This window comes from Hippoglossus stenolepis, chromosome 23 (genome assembly GCF_022539355.2).
Source record: "Hippoglossus stenolepis isolate QCI-W04-F060 chromosome 23, HSTE1.2, whole genome shotgun sequence".
NCBI classification, from domain to species: domain Eukaryota; kingdom Metazoa; phylum Chordata; class Actinopteri; order Pleuronectiformes; family Pleuronectidae; genus Hippoglossus; species Hippoglossus stenolepis.
The window spans coordinates 11936532-11959690 of NC_061505.1; the positions used below are offsets into that span (position 1 = coordinate 11936532).

The 23159-nt window shown below is 45.3% G+C and overlaps 1 protein-coding gene across 1 annotated transcript; it reads left to right on the forward strand.

The window, feature by feature from the left end:
- Positions 1–414: 414 nt before the first annotated feature.
- chrnb1l (cholinergic receptor, nicotinic, beta 1 (muscle) like) lies at positions 415–11615 on the forward strand. Its single transcript, XM_035149017.2, has 11 exons — positions 415–644; positions 2287–2420; positions 2681–2725; positions 3131–3240; positions 3525–3633; positions 3735–3882; positions 4140–4325; positions 5509–5732; positions 5826–6001; positions 10577–10715; positions 11004–11615. Exons 1-11 carry the CDS (start codon positions 554–556, stop codon positions 11142–11144), a joined length of 1503 nt encoding a protein of 500 aa, XP_035004908.1. The 5' UTR covers positions 415–553; the 3' UTR covers positions 11145–11615.
- Positions 11616–23159: the final 11544 nt, after the last annotated feature.

Below are 23159 nucleotides of genomic sequence, written 5' to 3' on the forward strand. Positions count from 1 at the left end.
AATTACAGGATGAGCGAGGCAGTAAAAGCTTTAACCACTTCAGCTCCAAACCCCTGCCAATTACTCTCCGTCCACAGAAAATGACAACCTCCTCACTCCACCCGCCCACTTGTCCCCCTCCCTCCCAAAAATATCTCCATTGTCACAACCCGTAACCCACTGCCACTCCTTTACCCCCGTCCCACCCCCCTCCACTTCCTCTTCTTCCCAACCTCACATTGGTGAGCACCAACAGGTGCCTGGCCCACAGGCCTCCCAGTACAAAAACATTCCGCCCTCTCGTCACTCCCAGCGCTGCGCGCCCAATCAGGCCGTGGTTTCACCCATGGAGCCGTGGGCACAAAGTGAAGAAGAGAGAGAGAGAGAGAGAGAGAGAGAGAGAGAGAGAGAGAGAGAGAGAGACGTTAGCTGAACAGTGTGTGCATTTGTTTGCCTGAGCCGTATTAGAGTGTCTACAATAGGTTCCAGGTGAAGGTGCCGGGGCGGGGGTGTAAAAACCTGGAGAGGGGCCTTTGACTGGCACATTAAAGCGGAAGAAGATGTCAGAACTGTCATGATTGAAGGATTAAAGATGGAGCTCAACATTAACCTGAGATTCAACACACTTCTCCTCGTATGCAGCAGCATTTGTCTCACTTTCACTGGTAAGGACATTTCATTTGAAGGTGGCTGTGTTTTTGTGGATGGTTTTGAATGGTCAGGGATGGAAGGACATTGGAAGAAAGAAAAGCTAGTGTCTGACTGCCTTTGACTTTGACCTTTGACCCCTCCCCACCCCTTCGAGTCAGGGATTGGAAAACAAACCGTTGCCCTGTGCTCGCTGGCGACCTGTTCTGCAAGGTTCCCATTCCTCTGTCTGTCCTAACACTGCTACCTTAGAACACAACCCTCTCCACCTCCATTTAGCAGATACACTTAGGGATTGAAGCTCTCGGGACAGTGACATTATAATCAGATAAGAGACAAGCGTCCCTCTGCATTCTGTCATTTCAGTTAAACTGCTATTGATTCCGCTCCCTCTGTGTTTTTCTTTCGGATAAAATCATAATTAGAATCGATTTGCGATGACTAGTTCTTATCTGTGCTCGGCTGAAGGGCTCTGACTTTGACCCTCAGTGGGAGCGGAAAGCAAAACGGCTTCCCTGAATTGGCTGTGACCTCCAGAGAGGTTGTGATGGATTGTTCCCCGTCCGGGTTGATGCTACATCTGTTTTCCCCAAAGAGAAGGGCACGGCACGCAGAGGACATAGCGACGGAGCGGGAGACACACGGAGGGAAATCCCACGGCAAGAAGTCCTGTATTGAATGTCCTGTCGTAGACGTTGTTCCGCGTGAAAAGCAAAAGGAGGCTGCTGTGAGAACATATAATGAATCATATTAGCAGATCATTGTTTGTTAATCAGAGTCTATTTCCGTCCCCGATGGAGCTGGTATCCCAGACATCCCTTTGATCCCATTCCCCCTGCTGCATATCAATTACATTAGCTCAGTCACCTTTGCTTCCCATCGTACACCACCAGCACCTGCCCTGCTTCTTTTGTCCTTCTATATCTTTTCCACGTGTTTGTTCCGTCACATATTTGGAACGAGAGTCAGTCAGTCCACCATCGTAGCTACTGAGGGACACTTATTGGAGATAAGAGCTTAATTCTGCTAAATGATAATACGTCAGTTTGTCCACTTCTCCCAATACTGAATTTTAGGCACTAAAGAGAAACCAATTTATTTCTCAATAATGGTTTTTTCTTGCTCTGCCTCAGGGCAGTTTTTTTCATTTATCATGGATTTATTCTCAGATTAAATAATAATGATTTCTCCACTATTTGCTCTACACTGTTAGAATATGAATCACAAAACACCAGTATCAATCGGTCCATACCGAGAATACAGTGTATTTTTAGCATAGGTCATTCTGGAGGGAATTGAACCCCTAACCACTGCAGGCCGGACGCACTGATGCCCTGGCAACAAATATGCTGCGGTCTGGGCGTCTGGGCCTATGTTGTGTGCTCATCTAATTTTAAACTATGATGGATGGATGGATGGATGGATGGATGGATGGATGGATGGATGGATGGATGGATGGATGGATGGATGGATGGAGGCATTGCTGTTGTTCTGGCAATTAACATGTGAAAATGTGGATTCCATCTGTGCGTTTATTTTGAATCGAAACATTTTAATTTACTTTGAGATTCTGAAAGTTTTATTGTGAAGTCAGTGCTCATATGTTTGGAGCATCATCATAAAACACATATACTGCAGCCTACGACTTCTTCCATCCAGGAGCCTCAGAGACCGAGCGGAGGCTCCATCAGAAGATCTTCCAGAACTACAACATGAAAGTCAGACCTGCTCGGTACTGGGAGGATAAGGTGATGGTCCGCATAGGGATGACCCTCTCTCAACTTGTCAGCTTGGTAAGAACGACTTTGAACCATCTTGATATCAAGTTAGCCTTTATCGCGAAAAGGCTATCCTCCAGTATACACACACACACACACACACACACACACACACACACACACACACACACACACACACACACACACACACACACACACTACTACTGCTGACTGCGGCAGGGTCATCAGCTCTCCCATGCATCACAAAATATGGTGGCATCCCTAATATTTATGTCCCTCTCTCTCTTTCTCTGTGTCTCTCTATCCCGCCACAGAATGAGAAGAACGGTGAGATGACAACCAACGTGTTCATGAATCTGGTACGAGCGTGAAAACATTCGTCTTCATCACCGAGTCTCGCTCCGCTCCCCCGACTCCTCTCTCCTGTCTGCTCTGTCGCTCGGCCCTCAAATGGACTTGTCACTTTCTATAACCACAAATGATTTCTCGCCTCATCCGGACTCCCTCTTTCAATTCTGTCCCTCGCCCCGGCTAATCAGAATACAGAGTGTCTTGAGTGTTTGTGACAGAGTCTGTGTCAAGATGAGTGGGATTTGAGTGACTTATCAAAGGCAGGGGCAACAAGGATGTAAACGACAGAGACAGCAATGATTTCACTTCTTGTCTGCTGGGCTATTCATGTTCTTTCCCCCGTCTCCCATTACACCTTCCTCTTTCCCTCCTTCCTTCCTTCCTTCATTCCTTCCTCTCTCCATCCACTCCAGGCCTGGACAGACTACAGGTTGTCATGGAAGCCGGAGGAATATGACAACATTGATGTTCTGAGGATTCCTCCCAACAAGGTGTGGCGCCCCGACATCTACCTCATAAACAAGTGAGTGTCGAGGCAAGACCCCGACAGAAATGGAATGACGAAGCAGAAAGGGAGAGAGAGATTGCATTTCTTTTCTATATAAGAATTATAACATTTATAAAAAATATATATTAATAATAATAATAATGCTATTATATTATTGTTTTATATAAGATTATTGTTGTTATAATAGGATTATAATCATACTATCATAGCGGTAAGATTATTTTTAGTATTATTTCTAATAATAATAATTATAATAATTTGATACTGATGATGGTCATTTCTGTTTTCCCTCCCCACAGTAATGACGGTCAGTTTGACGTGGCCTTGTACGTCAACGTCCTGGTTTACAGCGACGGGACGGTCAACTGGCTTCCCCCGGCCATCTACCGCAGCTCCTGCTCCATAGAGGTACAGTCAACCTCGTTCTTCTGTTGGGATCATAGAGAGGACGCGTCGTGGCTGATGTTACAGTAAATATGCACAGCCTGCTTACATCCAACAACCCGCAGGTGGCGTACTTCCCGTTCGACTGGCAGAACTGCAGCATGGTTTTCAGCTCTTACACCTATGACGCCTCTGAGGTGGAACTGCAGTACTTCCTGGATGATGAGGGCAAAGAGATCCACGAGATTGTTATAGATGAGAATGCTTTCACTGGTAAGTAACTTCAGTTCCTTTTTATCGCACTTTTCTCTTGTCAAAACACAATAACTTTTTATTCTTATTAGCTATTATAATTTGAGTGTCCTCAGTAGCTGCCATGGCCAACCGATTCCAAATGGTGCCCAGTTTTATCGAGGTTGATAACAATTTATGGAATATAGACGGCCTCTTAACTGGAGGTTTATGGGGTTGCATATCATCCACTAATGTCGGGTGTTTTATTTCCACCGCCCTTTGTCTCCTCCCCAAAGAGAGCGGAGAATGGGCCATCTGTCACAAGCCCTCGAGGAAGAACGTGAAGGAAGACCTGTATGAGGACATCACCTTCTATCTCATCATAGAGAGGAAGCCTCTTTTCTACATCATCAACATCATCATGCCCTGCATCCTCACCAGCGTGCTCGCCATATTTGTCTTCTACCTGCCTCCCGGAGCAGGTCTGCACATCTGACATGCTCCGACAGTGTGACTACACATCACTGTCAAGGAGTGGGGTTATAGGGAGTGAGACTACCCTTTGATTCATTGTCTAAAGTCATGGCAAGAGTCATGTGTCTAATACACACTGGAGCAGCCTTTGAGGGATTAGATGTTTTATTGATTTGTTATGGATTGAAGGAAAGTGACCTTGACCAGGAATCCACTTTGTCAATCTTTGGCCTTGTGTGGTCAGATTACAGACTGATGCGTCTCTGACAGGGGGCCGGTGATTTTTACAACAACGATCAATGCTTTTGTTCTGCAATAGCGGTCTACTACTGTCGCCACTGTCTGTCTGTCTGTATGTGGAACGCATCTCCCGGGAACCATTCATCTTATTAGATTCACACTCTTTTTTATTTTTTATTAGGGTTCCATTTTCAATATGCCAAACACAGATATCCACTAACCTGATTCTGTCCCCTGTCCAGGGTCACGCAAATACAAAAATAATAATATCAAAGAAAATGCTAATAAAATATATATACTAATATACATACATATTCTAATATAGAATATAAAAAATGTGTAAGTAGTATTAAGAGAAATTAGATATAATAAACATTTTAAAATCATGTTGGCCCTGATACACTGGCAACCTATGAACGATGTACCCCGCCTCTCGCCCCAATGTCAGCTGGGGTTGGCTGCACCTCCCCCCCACAAACCTCAAAGGATAAGTGATATAGATAATGGATGGATGGAAAAAACTAAATTGTTACTGCTACTAATAATAATAATCCAAGCTGTGGCATCATAATAGGACTGTTATCAGATTCATTCCGCCAATATATTTATATATCGCAGTGACAGATCATTAATTCACAGGAAATGAAAGACCTTTAACATATCTAATTAAATGGCGTTTCATCGAATTTCTGATACGATCCACTCAAAGCAAATTTGGAGCAACGGCTCCACTGAATAAAGCACTGGGGGGTCTGGTCTCTTTCCAATTACACAAAATGAGTGGCTGGGAAAGCAAGGAGGCAAACGCTGTTGCAGCGAATTGGACACGCGATACATTCAATGTTAATAAACTTGGAATAAACAGCCGACCAGCCCTATGTAGGAGAAGCTAGCAGAGTAATACTTGCTGCTGCGTTGTCATGATTAATCCTCCGTCTCTGCTCCCTGCAGGAGAGAAGATGACTCTGTCCATCTCCGTCCTCATCGCTCTGACTGTCTTCATGCTGCTGCTGGCTGACAGAGTCCCCGAGACCTCCCTCGCCATCCCAATTATCGTCAACTACGTGATGTTCACCATGATCCTGGTCACCTTCTCCGTCATCCTGAGCGTGGTCGTCCTCAATCTGCACCACCGCACGCCCAGCACGCACATCATGCCAAACTGGGTTCGAATGGTGAGGTGTGGGCGGAACAGTCCAGATTCACTCACCGGTCATATTTTCAGTGCTTTTTGAGAATCCTGAATTGAATGAATGTCAAATGTGCAGGTTTTCATTCACTTCCTGCCCAAGTACATCGGCATGATGAGGCCAAACCCAGAGGAACCAATGTCAAAGGAGCCTGACGATGACGCGCCAATACAAAGCTTCAACGGACGGCAGCCCGGAGGAGAGTACTTCTTTCGCAAGATCAACCCTGATCTCGTCATGCCCTGGAGAGACAGGTAAAGAGACATTTACCAACAAGGAGTCTCCTCGAGGCGTGTTTCATTTTGTCTCATCTTATTTAAACTGAAAAGATAAAGAGTGAAACCTCATCTTGCCCTGGGTACCGAGAATATCACCTGGTTAGCAGAATTGAAGATTATGAGCAGGGGTGCAGGGTCATTCAGTGATTTCACTGAAGTAATCAAATTTTAAAATCAATTCTAAAAACCACAGGTAACCAGTGCAATGAGGCAGAAATGGGTGCGACGTGATCATATTTTCGATTTCTCTACAGTGCTCTGACCAATTTGGAGGTGGTTGATTAAATCACAGTTTTTTGGTCCTTACTCCACTTTTAGAGTGGATTTAAAACCCAGGAGTCAAAGCCTGTGTATGGAGCAGTTATTGCGAGTGGCTCCCATTTTTGTTTGTAGACGGCACACTCTCTCACCTGAGGCGCAGTTGTTCTGCAATTAAATCCTGACACCAGGTTCAAAGCTCTTCTGCCGATGGACAGTTGGTGGCAGTAGTCCCAACAAACATAGAAATTCTCTAATATGGGTAAAGAGGAAGAACACTGCTCGCAACCAACCAGAGACACACACAAATGTGTTTTGATAAGAAATACTAAATCAGTAATACTACTTCTGCTACACCTACCACTAAAAATACTACTAACAATGAATAATAGGAGGCCAGAAGTGATGAGCACGAGGCCTCGTCCGTCCTGATTCAGCCCAATTCCAGGCTAAGATGTGCTGATCCCAATGTTACACCGGGGGGGGAAGCTCCTTCTATTAATGTTAATAAAAAGCCAGCGCAGTCATGAATCTTCTTTGTACACTCTGCCAAAGTGTGAATGTTGGATCTGTTGCCAGAGCAGCTATTCCAGTAAAGTACACCGTGTGCTATAGACTTGGCAGAATTGCAGGCATCACCACAGCAGCTCAGAGAATGTGTCAGGACAGCAACATGAAGTAAGGATACTGGTTCGTACAGTCTTCAAAGAACGACTAAACTCAGTGTACTTCAATGCACATTTCACACATTTATTATTATTATTATCATTATTATCGTGTTTTGTCGTAATCTGATTCTCTCATTTGTAATTGCACGCATAGCACGGCCTCAGGGATAAGACTGTAAGTACAGCTATTTATTGGATCGCCATGAAATTTGTACAGATGTTCATGATCCCCAGAGGGAGAATGTGAGTGACTCAAGTTTTCTTCTTGTGGTTTTGGGGCGAAATACCTAAACAATCAAATCGTCAAAACATTTGTTTCATTTCATCATCTCTACTTTGTGTAATGTTACCAAACATTAGCAGCCTAACAACTGTGTCTTATCAATTATAGACCTTTAATTTAGTCGAGGCTCTCCGTTCGGCCGTGGTAGTTGTTGCTGCTTAAACTGTTCCTCCATCAAAAGATGTACCTGATATGTTCTCTTCAGATTCCGTCTGTCCGACCACGCAGGGCCTCACTCTGGTTAATGTGCCGGTAGGCCTCTGCCTTGCCACCCAGCCCTGGCACTATAACCAGTCCCAGGGCTGGGCGTCTCACATCCCGTTCCAAAGGCATCACATTCAGCCCCAGCTAAGCCCTGCGCCCCCCCGTCCACAGTCGCCACTCACTAAGCCTCTGTTTAGGTTGGGCATTAGGGGGTAATCCCACAGAGTGGAGGCGGAGGCAGGGGGTGAACAACAGATAGGGGGTAGATGAGTGAAAGGGAAGACCAGCGCTGAGTGATTGGGAGGATTTTGTCATTTTCTGATATGGAAGAAATGGCGGTCGGGTTAGCTAACGGGCGCCATCTTCCAACCCATGTACACGTCTTTCCCTCATCCACCTCTCTTCATCTTGTTATTCTGAGGGTTAGTCAGAGCAGGTGTTGCCCTCGACGACACATTTGAAGGAACTTTCTGGATGTTTGAAGATGTGAGCTACTTTCATATGTGTCACCCCTTGTGTGTATTTAACTGTTATCACTAGTATTAACTGGTGTGTGAACATCAGTTTGAATACCCAAGGGTGCGTGTTTGAGTGAGTACAGTGTTATGAAAAGGATATCAGTCAGTATATGTATATTCATATGTGTATGTACTCTGTGTGTGTGTGTGTGTGTGTGTGTGTGTGTGTGTGTGTGTGTGTTGTGTGTGTGTGTGTGTGTGTGTGTGTGTGTGTCACGGTGAGAAGGTGCCCCTTGTCTGTGGTAATGAATACAAGCTCTGGAATGCAGATGGCATGCATGATGCGTATCGAACACCACATAGCACACACACACACAGACACACACACACAGACATGCACACATTCAAGCCCTCTCTCTCGCTCTCACACACACACACGGGAGCTTGTGGTCACTCATTTTTTATTATCCTGCAACCCATCTGTTGTCACGCCATCTTTCTGTGACACTGGTAACTTCTCCTGCTCCGTCTCTGACACCTCCTGCAGGTTCCGCACATAATAAACAACCACACACACGCAATGCACACCTCAAAACTGTGTACACTACACGCGTGGACTGTATGTAGATATGTAGTGAAGGGGTCAATATGACAGGTGGACGTGGTGCCGAGCCAGACTTCTTCACAAGGTGACACATACGTATCCTTGAAATCTCAATGTTTCAGAGATAGACATATAGATACAGTATAGGACTAATGATATAATGATAAGGGATGGAACCAAAGCTTGTGAAGCTATTTAGGTATAAGCTCGTGATGCAGTAGAACACATGAGCAAACGATTGGGAGATTATATCGGTTCACACTAGCATCTCATAACAATTTTGATACCTTACTATATGACATTCTTATACCTTATCTGTCTATCTATCCATCTTGTCTGTCCATCTATCTATCTATCTATCTCCATCTATCTATCATCTATCTATCTATCTGTCTACATCCATCTATCTATCTATCTATCTATCTATCTATCTATCTATCTATCTATCTATCCGTCCATTATCTATCTATCTATCTATCTATCTATCTATCTATCTATCTATCTATCTATCTATCTATCTATCTGTCTGTCTGTCCATCTATCTGTCTGTCCATCTATCTAGCTATCTGTCTGTCCATCTATCTATCTATCTATCTATCTATCTATCTATCTATCTATCTATCTATCTATCTATCTATCTATCTATCTATCTATCTATCTATCTATCTATCTATCTGTCAATAGGCATTTTGGCTTGGCACTACAACAATGCCGTCAATAAGAGCCTCTAACTCGCCGCTCATCTGCCTTATGGAACAACTGTGCGAGGGTACGAATGACGGGGTCGTAGGTCACGGCGTCGCACGAGTGTTGACCCATGTGTTGTGTCAATGTCACCCCTTTGTGGAGGGAGTGTGCTGCTGTCCGTCAGAGCTCAGAGCCTTCAGACTGCTCGTCAGTGGCCAGAGGGCACACAACACGTTATGTATGTGACTAAGAGGCAACACTGACACCTGCATCCATACTGAACGTCCTCCACGGGACAGATAATGTCAGCGCTGGTGTGTGAACGATGCTGTGCGGGTTGCACAACAACAATCTTAGCATTTGTGGATCGTTCATTTCTTTTAGCAGACAAGCTTGACTCGCGGGACATTCCCAGATTAGAATATGAGTTCTACAACAACAATGTGTCCAGTGTAACGTTGGTTTGGAATTCTGTGAAACACAAACTGCATAATTTAGAAAAGAAACTGTAGTAAATACATCATTTCTCCACCGCACCCATGATTAAACTGAAAAGTGCTGCAATCTGAGAGCACGATGCAGCAATTTTAAGAAATTCTTTAAACAAGTGTTTACACTTTAAAGTGCTTTTATAAAGATATGTATTTGCATTGCATCTCCTGCAGAACTGGAGAGGAGTTAACTGCCCCCTGCTGGTCTGGATATGCGTTAAAAAGTTGTCTTATAAAATGACTTTTATATTGGTTTTATTTGCTTCATCATTTTACTATTATTTCCCCTAGTTAATATTGTTTTGGTCTAATTTATTTACCCATTTATATATTTGTAATCTTAAAAAATGTATTCAATGTAATATTTTCTCACGTGTTATTCCATTTTTTTCATATTGTTTTCTATGGCGTTTGCCCAGACACAATTGATTGTCTGGATTCAAACCTTTATATTTATAGGTAGATTAGAACTTTTAGTTTTTTTATTTTGGCTATGACAACAACATAACATTCATTATAATTTTCACTATTTTCTCCATTAATATTCCATAATTTTAAGTCATTCAATCAGTTTTATTTTCTTATTGTTAATTTATAAGATAAACTAACTGTCACCCTACACATCCAAGGGTCCAATCAGAATTCACTTGGCCCCACCTCTGGTCCCAACACTCACTTGAGGTTGAGTTTATCCTTGATTCTTGAGAATTGAGAGAAAAATCTTCCTAAAAGTTCCTAAATCAATCTTGAGTTATTACTATTTAGTTTTATTCATGTAGTATTTTATGTTAAAATAGAGTTTATGGACTAAATACTGCAGCCAGTGTCTATGTCTCCAGGCCCTTTCTGCTCCTTTGCCTCCCGCTCTCCAAGTTTTCTCTTTCTTTCTGTCTTTTAGGTGTGAGAGCACGGTGCAGCTCCAGCGGCTCCCGAACACTGACAGCTACTGTCTCATCCTCCCTCCAAACCTGAAGTCGGCCATCTCCGCAGTGACATACATGGCCGAGCAGCTGAAGAAGCAGGACACGGATGACACGGTGAGAAATGTGCACGACATGGCATGACACGACCCAGGCTGTCAGGCAGCTTGTTATCTATGCCTGTCTTTCTGCAGCCCCTGAGCACAGTGGTTCAAACAGGTCGCAGTGAGGTTCACGTGTCATTGCTTACATACTGTACAGTGCAATGCTGACTCTGCTTACAGTAAGAGTGTGTGTGTGTGTGTGTGTGTGTGTGTGTGTGTGTGTGTGTGTGTGTGTGTGTGTGTGTGTGTGTGTGTGTGTGTGTGTGTGTGTGTGTGTGTGTTTGTGTGTGCTCTCCTGCAGATGACAGGAGACTGGCAGTTCATTGCTCTGGTGGTGGACCGTCTCTTCCTGTGGTTGTTTGTCATCATCACCACCCTGGGAACTCTGGCCATGTTCTTAGACGCCAGCTTCAACTACACTCCTGATGACCCCTTCCCGTAGAAGACTCACACACACACACTCTCTCTCTCTTACTCTGTCTCTCAGCGGGCCATGGTGCCACAGACCTTTGTGTGTGCCCACTGAGGCTAATATACACTCTCTCTCTCTCTCACACACACACACACACGAGCTGTAGATCTACAGTCATCATTGTGAGACCCTGGAACCTGTTTCTTGTGCCCGAAATGACCAGTTATTTCAATTTGACGAGAAGTAATCGGCATTGACGTTCTCAAAATACAGAAAAAAAGTGGTATAGCAATCTTTTACAAGCTGCCACGTATGTTTGTTTAATTGTATATTCACAAATGCGAAATGTAAATTTATGCATACTGTCTTTGTTTCTTTGACTTTATGAATTTTGCTGGCTCTTAAAGGTGAAGATTTATTGTTTTTTATGTCCTTGTAAAGTAAATACATTTGGGATCTGGAGTGTTTTTTTGGGAAAAAACTACACATTTGTAGTTGACATGAAAATAAAGACAATGCTCCGCTTAATTGTTAATGTTAACAATCATTATTTGCAGTCTTATTGTCGATAAGGAGAAAAATATATAAACAAAGCAATATTTCAGGCAAAACTGATTTATTGACATTTTATTATTAGGTTTTAAACAGTTATTCTCTAAAGCATGAGGGGTATTTTTTTATATTTACCACTTCTTCTCATTCATCGCAACCTGTAGGTGTAAGAAACATGTTAATATAAATATGAGAAGCTTTTTAAAGTAAATTGGGAGCAGAGCTGTAACTCACCCTGTCCCTGCTACATCGAGTTTCCTCTCTGCTGAGCTTCTTCCCTCCTTCTCTACCTCCTCTCACTCTCCTCCCACCACTGATTGCACAATCTTCCCATCACCAACACAATCACAGCAGCCCGGATTCTGTGCCAGTGTGCAACCACTGCCAGTCGGTGCGCACATACTGTCACACGCACACACACACACATCTCGCGCACACGTGTTCAGGAGGAGAAATACGGTTGGAGCTTTTATGCTGTTTCCCATGTGACTGTTTTCGAGCACAGCCACAATGGAGGGCCAATGTGGATTTGTTTAGAGGTGCTCCAATTGCACCTCTTTCATGGTGTGTGTGTGTGTGTGTGTGTGTGTGTGTGTGTGTGTGTGTGTGTGTGTGTGGGGATGTGGAAGTCACCTGGCTTTTGTTTGGACCGTGTGTGGGAAAACATTTGCTCTGCTCTAACTACATTACTCAAACACTATAAGCTACATAACACACACATAAGGAGTTTAAAGTGTGTAAGTGCAGAGAGTAGGAGGGAAACAAATAGAGTGAAAGGATACTTGAATAGTACGCATACAACATACAGTGAGTGTAAAATACTGTATGTGCCTCATGTATTTGAATGTACAACTTGTGTTTGCATCTTGTAGGGTTTCACTTTGTCTCTCTCTGTCAGTGTTGTCTCCCAGTTGGGGGTGCTCTAAGTCCTTGTATGACTGTGTGTGTGTGTGTGTGTGTGTGTGTGTGTGTGTGTGTAATAAATCAAAAAATAACTGAAACTACAGTCAGAGCGGATACCTCCGCCACAATCCTACACATGATGGGTTAGTTCTTATAGTAGAAATATGAGAAATATTTTTTTTTTTAAACCTGTTATTACAAATTAACCAACATACACAGGTGAAAACATTACTTCTATAATTATAATATAAAATGTTTTAAATAAAGTTTATGAAGACAGAGACAGAGAGAGACTTTTGACTTTTAAGATAACTTTTATTTAGATCATTTAGATCAATAAATAACACTTCAATCAGATAACATTTTACAAAAGAAAACTACATGTCTCACACACATACACAGAGTTTAAAAATGAAGGACCAGTTAACCGTCCTCCTCCAGTGAACATAGAACCTGTCTGATCCCCCACTGAGATCTGAAAGCTTCCAGGTTACTGGTCAGGCTGGAGAAGGCGAGTTCTATTTTCAGGTGAGCTGCTACCAAGCCCTTGACACACTTGACCACATCTGTCCAGCCTTCACCTAACATCTGGTTCTTCCTGCTCTTCCAGGTGGCCAGTTTAGCCGTGCCAAACAGGAAGTTAATATAGAGAAACTATAGTTTCTGTTTCTTTCAGGTATTTAGGACCAAAAACAAACAGCGGGAGAGAAAAGTTCTCCCCCAGAGCCTCCACCCACTGCTGCATTTGTCTAAATAAAACTTCTAGTCGAAGGACAAGACACCACTAGGTGTTCTAGAGTCTCCCAGTCGTCACAGAACACGCATCCCTCCCCAGTGCTCGGGTCCAGGTGAGCTCTGTGTCTGATTGTAGCTAAAGCTCCATGTATAATTCACCCCAGGAGGTTTATACAGGAAAGTTTAACGATGCCAGCCTCAACAAACTTAGTTCTCAGTGTTGCAGAGGAAAATGTGGTTGTTTTTAGGAAGTCATTGTGGAAGAGCGGCTCCTCAAAGAGCCACGTCCCTGGTCTGGGGTCAGGAGTCCGCTTGACCTCCAGCGTCTGCCAGGCGTTCACCACCGAGCTGTAGAAAGGCGTCAGTCCAGGCAGGTCAGCTTCAGATGATGACATCGTGAAGAGATGTTTGTCCAGCCCCAGCCGGCCAGCTTGTCTGAGGAGCAGGAGCCAACCAGCAGAGACCGCAGCCGTACAACAACTTCTGCGCTGTCTGCAGTTTTCCAAAAGGCCCAAGACAAAATTCTCACAGAAAGTAAAATCATGCAATAATTTAACGTTAAAATGCCAAAAAGACTTCGGTTTAACTGTGGAGGATAAAATAAACTCCATTAAAACTAGATGATGATCAGTAAACGCCACAGGGAGGATCTGACAGAGTCCACGTCATCACCATGACAACCAGCAGGCCTCTGTTCAGCAGGACCGACCACAGAGCCACCGGGCACTGGGCACCGGGCCACTGGGCACTGGGCACCGGGCCACCGGGCCACCGGGCACTGGGCACCGGGCCGCTAATACCCGCAGCCCCGACCACAGAGCCACCGGGCACCGGGCCACCGGGCAGCTAACACCCCCAGCCCCGACCACAGAGCCACCGGGCACTGGGCACCGGGCCACCGGGCCACCGGGCCGCTAATACCCGCAGCCCCGACCACAGAGCCACCGGGCACCGGACCGCTAACACCAGTAGACCCATCTTTAGACCCGCCATCCCCGGCGGACTCTACAACAGAGCCACCGGCAGCAATGACACCGGCCAACGAGCCTCCGGCCCCCGCGGACCCGACCACCGAGTCGCTGACACCAGCCGACCCGACCACCGGGCCCCCGCCGCCTGCCTCGCCGAGCTCCGGAGGAACAGCCTCCTTTCCCCCGGCCCGCTGTGGCTGCTGTGGGGACAGGAGATCCGCTTGTGACCCACATCTCCACACCTGGACGAGCTGGTCCTGGATCACCAGACCGCTCTCTACGAGCTGCGACACAAACTTCAGCTCCTTCAGAAACACGACCACCGCTTTGTTCATGCGTGAGTTGTAGGAGATGTTCCCGTGTCCCACCTGCTCTCCAACCGCCAACCACACCTGCTGCACCGGGCTGTCCCGCTGCGGTACCAGCCTCGCTCTGTGTCTCAGGGACAGCGGTCCAGAGGACGCCATCCCGCCGAGAAAACACGGCTCACTGTCCGCCAAACAACCACAGACACACTAACAATACAACAACTACACAATCATACAAAAACACAGTTAGAAATAAAGTATAGAAGTTTGCGAGAAAACGCAAACTCTCACACGCTGACCACCATCAAACTCCCAGCATGCAGTGCGAGAGGGGAGGGAGGGAGGAGAGGGAGGGGGAGAGGGGGAGGAGGAGAGGAGGAGAGGGGGCGGGGGGAGAGCCATGGTTACCAGACTTGACAGAACATCAAAGGTTACAATTTAACCTTTTATCTGCATCATCATTCCTTTATTACAATAATGTATAACTTAAAGGAAATCAGTTGAGTTTTTACAAGGCTTGACAGAATTTGATAACGTTACAAATTATATATTTGTCCCAGCATTTCACCTTTTGCTCTCGAACCTACAGCACACTTTGTGCATTTTTCTCCATTTTAACGCCATTAACTGAGGAAACATGGCTGCTACACTAACTGCCCAGGACAACCAGCTGGTTCCAGGAAGCCTGCTTAGCTCCGGCTCCTCTTACTACCAGTTGCAGTCTTTTCTCGGTCAGGGCACTTTTGGAAAAGTTGTTAAGTGCAAGAGACTGGACGACAACAAGACTGTGGCCATCAAAATGATTAAACTGCAGGGCTTGTATGTAAAGGCGGCAAATCAAGAGGTAAGAAACATATCTGTGAGCTTATCACAGTTTTAATTATACCATGTGCAATCCATATGTACACATACTTCCTTGTTTAAGTTTACATCAAGCTGATATACAATGTTTCTGTGGCCTGCCATGTATCTCCAGGTGGCTACTCTGAAGAAATTGAGATCGTTGGACACGTTCTACCTTGTCCAGTGGTACCAGTACTTCGTTGACAGAGGACACATTTGCCTGGAGTTTGAGCACCTGGACAAAAGTCTCTTGGATTTCATAAAGGAACAACATTTCAGACCTCTCCTTCTGAAAGAGATCAGACCAATTGTCCAGCAGGTATGTGTCCACCTGTTTTCCTCCCTGCACTAACAAACAGTATGAAAATATATGCAGGTGGAACATTGTTGACATTTTTATGAAATTAACTTTTCAGATTGCCCATGCGCTCAACCACTTGAAGGCTGCAGGGATTGTCCACGCAGACCTCAAGTTGGACAACGTCATGTTGGTCGATCATCTACGGGAGCCCTTCAGGGTCAAAGTTATCGACTTCGGACTGGCGTGTGAGGTGTCAGCTGCCAAGTTGGGTTCCTACATTCAGACCCGTCCATACCGGTGAGTACCTGGAACCATGACGGATCTTAGTGGCGTATTATTAACTGAAAAAAACATTTAAACTCAGAATAAAAACATCCAGTCTTTATCCATTCACACAAATGTCTTTGTGAGGTGTTTTACTCCTGTAGCAGTAAAAGTTATTAAGGTGTCCTTCAAAACAACCCACATATTTTTCATGGTTTATGTGATCGTGGTTGTTGCTCCTCTGTCAGATCCCCAGAGATCATGCTGGGGCATCCCTTCACAGAGGCCATAGACATGTGGTCTCTGGGCTGCATGGCTGCTGCGATGTACCTCGGGACCATGCTCTACCCTGGATTGGGTGAATATGAAATGGTACAGATACTACTTGAAATGCACTGTCTCTTCAGTTTTATTAATATCTTAATGGGACAGTTCACTCAGAAATGAAAATTCAGTCATTATCTACTATCAAAACACTTTAGGAGTCTCAGGGGTGAACAGTTTAGAGCAGAATCCAACCCTAAACCTAACCCCTATCCCTTCTAGGCAATAACATGTGCATAATATTAAAATTAATAAGTAGTACTTCACCTGGACTGCGGTGGAATTTTAAGTTGTGTTGTATTTCCAGATCAAATACATCATGGACACTCAGGGTCAGCTACCCGACACCATGCTGAACGATGGAGGTAAAACTCCACAATTCTTCACGAGGAAAGTCAACTCCACCACCTCCGTCTGGAAACTCAAGGTGCCGACCTGAAACAGCTTGTTATATTCAAATATCCCTTTCGCCATCTCGTGTCTGTCTTGCTGTAACATATTTGGTTCCCTCTACACGGTTGTATGAGTCTGATGCACTCTGCTAACCACACCACTTTCTGAACAGACACCAGAGGAGTACTGCAAAGAGACGGGAAGGCAGCCAATGGAGAACAGGTGTTTTAAGTTCACCTCCCTGGACGGCCTCTTGCATGTATGTCTTTCTCAAAAAGAAAAACACTCAGAATGTCCTAGAGAGGTTTTTTTGTATTCACTACTGGAGCTAACCGATGACATGTTCGTGTTTTAGATCCGACGCATCAGCACTCACAACTCTGCTGATAAAGTTGCAGAGATGGCCGACGTCCACATGTTTGTGGACATGCTGAAGGCGATGCTTCAGCTTGATCCTGACAGAAGGATCACACCCCGTCAGGTGCTGGAGCACAAGTTCATCAGCATGCGCCACATTGGGAGCATGGACCATCAAAGCAACTAGTAAGTCAACAATGTGATCTGGTTAAATGTTTTTAAATGTATAATTAATCATTTTCTATATATATTCCACTTGTACCTTTGTTACTGTGGATACAGTTCATGTACAGGTCCTTACAATGATAAACCTAGCTAATGAAAGGATTCATTTTCTTGCAGTGTCAGGTCCTGTTTTCAAATTATGCAAATCTGTCAGAAGAAAATCCCGACTTCTGGCAGTGGCACAGCTGTGTGTGGGCCACTGAAGCCGCCCCGGTGCACGGCTACCAACCCCGTCCAGCAGAATCCTCCATCTCGTGCTGAGGGGAGAAAAACTGACCAGCCCCACCACACCGCCCTACATCCTTGCACCACCACCACCCAGACCAGAGGAACTGAGGGGTCGAGGAAGAGAAAGATTGAGCATGACGATGTGCAGCCTCACAAGAAAAACTCTCTTCCCTCGTCAAACAGCAGACATGATCCTTTGCACACTCGCCATCATCAGTCGGCTCAGAGGACCAGGCCTGCTGATCACCACCAAAACCACAACACGGGTCCTGCAGGCAGCACCCGGACTGAGGGTCAGGCTCTGTCGGGACTGAAAAGAAAAGGAGGTGATCAAGACGATGAGCCGCCTCCAAAGAGAAACTCTCTTCCCTGTTCAGATAGAAACAGAAGGTTCCAGGGAAACTGGGACTACAGGGACTATGAGAGGATAAGAGACAGGCATGACTTTGCAGGCAGATCCACCTGCAGTGATGATTCTCGGCACACTCGCCATTATCAGTCGGCTCAGAGGACCAGGCCTGCTGATCACCACCAAAACCACAACACGGGTCCTTCAGGCAGCACCCAGACTGAGGGTCAGGCTCTGTCGGGACGGAAAAGAAAACGAGGTGATGAAGACAATGTGCCGCCTCCCAAGAAAAACTGTCTTCCCTCGTCAAACAGCAGACATGATGCTTGGCACACTTGCCATCATCAGTCGGATCAGAGGACCAGGCCCGCTAACACGCGCAGCCCCGACCACAGGGCCACCGGGCACCGGGCCGCTAACACCCGCAGCCCCGACCACAGGGCCACCGGGCACCGGGCCGCTAACACCCGCAGCCCCGACCACAGGGCCACCGGGCACCGGGCCGCTAACACCCGCAGCCCCGACCACAGAGCCACCGGGCACCGGGCCGCTAACACCCGCAGCCCGACCACAGGGCCACGGGTGAGGCCGCGAACACCCGCAGCCCCGACCACAGGGCCACCGGGCACCGGCGCTAACACCCGCAGCCCGACCACAGGGCCACCGGGCATCGGGCCGCTAACACCCGCAGCCCCGACCACAGGGCCACCGGGCATCGGGCCGCTAACACCCGCAGCCCGACCACAGGGCCACCGGGCACCGGGCCACTAACACCCGCAGCCCCGACTACAGAGCCACCGGGCACGGGCCACTAACACCCGCAGCCCCGACCACAGAGCCACCGGGCACCGGCTAACACCCGCAGCCCGACCACAGGGCCACCGGGCACCGGGCCGCAAACACGCGCAGCCCCGACCACAGGGCCACCGGGCACCGGGCCACTAACACCCGCAGCCCCGACCACAGAGCCACCGGGCACCGGGCCACTAACACCCGCAGCCCCGACTACAGAGCCACCGGCACGGGGCCGCTAACACCCGCAGCCCCGACCACAGAGCCACCGGGCACCGGTAGACCCATCTTTAGACCCGCCATCCCCAGAAACAGAAATAATGTTTGACAGTCAGAATGAAAGATGGCTCTTGTAAATAAATCGGTTTATTCCTTTGAGATGAGTAATGAATTCATTATCTTTTTCCCAAAGAAAGGAAAACCAAACTGCACATTTAACACAGATTTATGCATCATAATTCATCCATAAACAGTGGTCCAATGTAAATAATTATGATACAACAATCCTAGTTTAAAGTGTAATTTCAAACATAGCTTTTGGCCGAAGTGTGTGTCTCTGGAAATTCAAAAAATGCCTTTGGAACCCAGTATATACCCATTCTCTTATATAGTTACGTTAGTTAAAGAGTGAACCTATGCACCTTCTGAAAGCATGTTTCTATTTTTCCACTCTTTCTAAAATGTAACAAGCAGCATTACATTACATTACAAAGTCATTTGTGGACGCTTTGTCCAAAGCGACTTACAATTAGTGCATTCAACATCTATGAGATGAGACACTTCGGCATGCAGATGGGGAAGACTGAGGATCGAACCGGAGGACAACCAAGTTTGGAAAGTTGCAATCACCAATTGATGTCATTCTTCTAATCACGTATTTGGAAATGGTACCCTTCATGCATCTATATAAATTCAATTAAATTGTATTTATAAAGCACTAAACCAGAGCATACATTATCTCAATGTATATATGTAATCTCTGTATCTGGGATTTCTTTGATGCTTGCTCATGTATCTGATTAGTTGATTTGGACCAAATCAACCGTCATTTATTTAAAAAAGAAAATAATAACAGTAAACAAGAGAACATACTTAGATTTTCTTATTCATTGTGATTCACTATAAGTTAATATATTTATCATATTAATCATCTTTTTTTATTTAATTTCTTATCCTCAGGAAGGTAAATAAGTGCAATATAAACACAACATAGGGCACATGCATAGATGCATGCCTTAGTAGTACCACTTCGATCCACTGGGTGGCAGGCTTTTGCAGCATTTGTGCAGCGCTCTTCTCTTCCACAAAGCAAAAAACAACAATTCAAGAAGAAACTCAGGAAACTCCTGTTATATTTTTTTATGGTAAAGCGCCATATAACTGTTTTTTTAAATATAAATCTAAATATAAAGTTTGATTCAAAGTTTAAAAGTCTGTTTTGTGATGTTGTCTCCATGGTGACGGTACGGTCCGGACTGGGACTTGCATCCTGACTGACATGGTTCTGAATCACAAAGCTAAAAGGGAGTTTTATATGTGTCTGCCTGTGTATCACTCTGTTTCCCAAGTTCTGAGTTCATACAGAGACACTTGTATTGCCTGAAATATGTAATGTTGCCCAGAAGCTATGTTTATAATAGATAAATGGGTAAATATATTTACCCATTTATGTATTTCTAATCTTGACTTTTTTACCTTTTATTAAAAAAAAAATATTCAATGTAATATTTTCTCACGTGTTATTCCATTTTTTTCATATTGTTTTCTATGGCATTTGCCCAGACACTCTTGATTGTCTGGAGTCAAACCTTTATATTTACAGATCACTACCTGGCTTTCTTAGTCTTCGATGACAGTAAATTAGAACTTTTAGTTTTTTTAATTTGGCTATGACAACAACATAACATTGATTATAATTTTCACTATTTTCTCCATTAATATTCCATAATTTTAAGTCCAAAATTAGTAAGGTTTGAAATTATGATCATTCAATCAGTTTTATTTTCTTATTGTTAATTTATAAGATAAACTAACTGTCACCCTACACATCCAAGGGTCCAATCAGAATTCACTTGGCCCCACCTCTGGTCCCAACACTCACTTGAGGTTGAGTTTATCCTTGATTCTTGAGAATCGAGAGAAAAATCTTCCTAAAAGTTCCTAAATCAATCTTGAGTTATTACTATTTAGTTTTATTCATGTAGTATTTTATGTTAAAGTAGAGTTTATGGACTAAATACTGCAGCCAGTGTCTATGTCTCCAGGCCCTTTCTGCTCCTTTGCCTCCCGCTCTCCAAGTTCTCTCTTTCTTTCTGTCTTTTAGGTGTGAGAGCACGGTGCAGCTCCAGCGGCTCCCGAACACTGACAGCTACTGTCTCATCCTCCCTCCAAACCTGAAGTCGGCCATCTCCGCAGTGACATACATGGCCGAGCAGCTGAAGAAGCAGGACACGGATGACACGGTGAGAATGTGCACGCATGGCATGACACGACCCAGGCTGTCAGGCAGCTTGTTATCTATGCCTGTCTTTCTGCAGCCCCTGAGCACAGTGGTTCAAACAGGTCGCAGTGAGGTTCACGTGTCATTGCTTACATACTGTACAGTGCAATGCTGACTCTGCTTACAGTAAGAGTGTGTGTGTGTGTGTGTGTGTGTGTGTGTGTGTGTGTGTGTGTGTGTGTGTGTGTGTGTGTGTGTGTGCTCTCCGGTCTGTGAATTCTGGCTCCCACAGACCGGTTAGATTAGTCCTCTCGCGGAAAATACTCTGAATCTCAACTCGTTATCTGTATGAAAGACACCTGTCCACAGAATCAATCAGTCAGATTCCAACCTCACCACCATGGGCAAGACCAAAGAGCTGCCTGAGGACATCAGGGACAAGATTGTAGACCTGCACAAGGCTGGAATGGGCTACAAGACCATCGGCAAGCAGCTTGGTGAGAAGTAGACAACTGATTATTCGGAAATGGAAGAAACACAAAATGACCATCAATCGCCCCCTCGGTCTGGGGCTCCACGCAAGATCTCGCCTCGTGGGGTATTGATGATCATGAGAAAGGTGAGGGATCAGCCCAGAACTACACAGGAGGAACTTGTTAATGATCACAAGACAGCTGGGACCACAGTCACCAAGAAAACCATTGGTAACACACTACGCCATTATGGATTAAAATCCTGTAGCGCCCGCAAAGGTCCCCCTGCTCAGGAAGGCACATGTACAGGCCTGTCTGAAGGTTGCTAATGAACACCTGAATGATTCAGAGAAAGCTTGGGAGAAGGTGATGTGGTCAGATGAGACCAAAATCAAGCTCTTTGGCATCAACTCGACTTGCCGTGTTTGGAGAAAGAGAAATGATGACTATAACCCCAAGAACCCCATCCCCACCGTCAAGCATGGAGGTGGAAACATTATGCTTTGGGGGTGTTTCTCTGCTAAGGGGACAGGACAACTTCACCTCATCGTGAGGAGGATCGACGGGGCCATGTACCGTTAAAACTTGGGCGACAAACCTTCTTTGCTCAGCCAGGACACTGTGGGTCGTGGATGTGTCTTCCAGCACGACAATGACCCAAAGCCTATGGCCATGGGAACAAAGGAGTGGCTCAAGAAGAAGCACATTAAGGTCATGGAGTGGCCTAGCCAGTCTCCGGACCTCAATCCCATAGAAAATCTGTGGAGGGAGCTGAAGCTTCAAATTGCCAAGCGACTGCCTCAAAACCTTAAGGATTTGAAGAGTATCTGCAAAGAGGAGTGGACCAAAATCCCTCCTGAGATGTGCGCAAACCTGGTGCCCAACTACAAGAAACATCTGAACCTCTGTGCTTGCCAACAACGGTTTCTCCACCAAGTACTAAGTCATGTTTTGCTAGGGGATGAAATACTTATTTCACACAATCTAATGCAAATCAATTTATAATTTTTATATGTTGTGATTTTCTGGATTTTTTTTTATTTGAAATTCTGTCTCTCACTGTTCCAATAAACCTACCATTACAACTATAGACCGTTCATTTCTTTGTCAGTGGGCAAACTTAGAAAATCGGCAAGGGATCAAATCCTTATTTCCTCCACTGTATACCGTTCCAAAGAAATTAATTCAAATTTGTGTGCAATATAATTCCTAATAATGCAACTTTTGCAAAACAAACTTCGAAACGCGTAGATATATATTTGATTTCTTTTCCTTTTCGACCTGCCGCACCGCCTGTGAAACACTGCTGTGGGTATGTGACAGTGAACTATTTGTTCGCATGCACCTGGAGAGTGCTTTAACTGTTTCCGGTTCCGGAGTACACGGCAGAGAGCGAAAGAAGAGACACAGACAGACGGACAAGTGGACGGACAAGTGGACAGACAAACCAACGTAGAGCCAGACGGTAAACTCAAGTCAGATGGGAGAGTGAGCTACGTGGAGACAGTCGGCTTCAACCACATATACATGTGGAGAGCGCGAACTTCAACGCTGACGTACTTTGAATTTCGGAGCGCGTCTAACGGT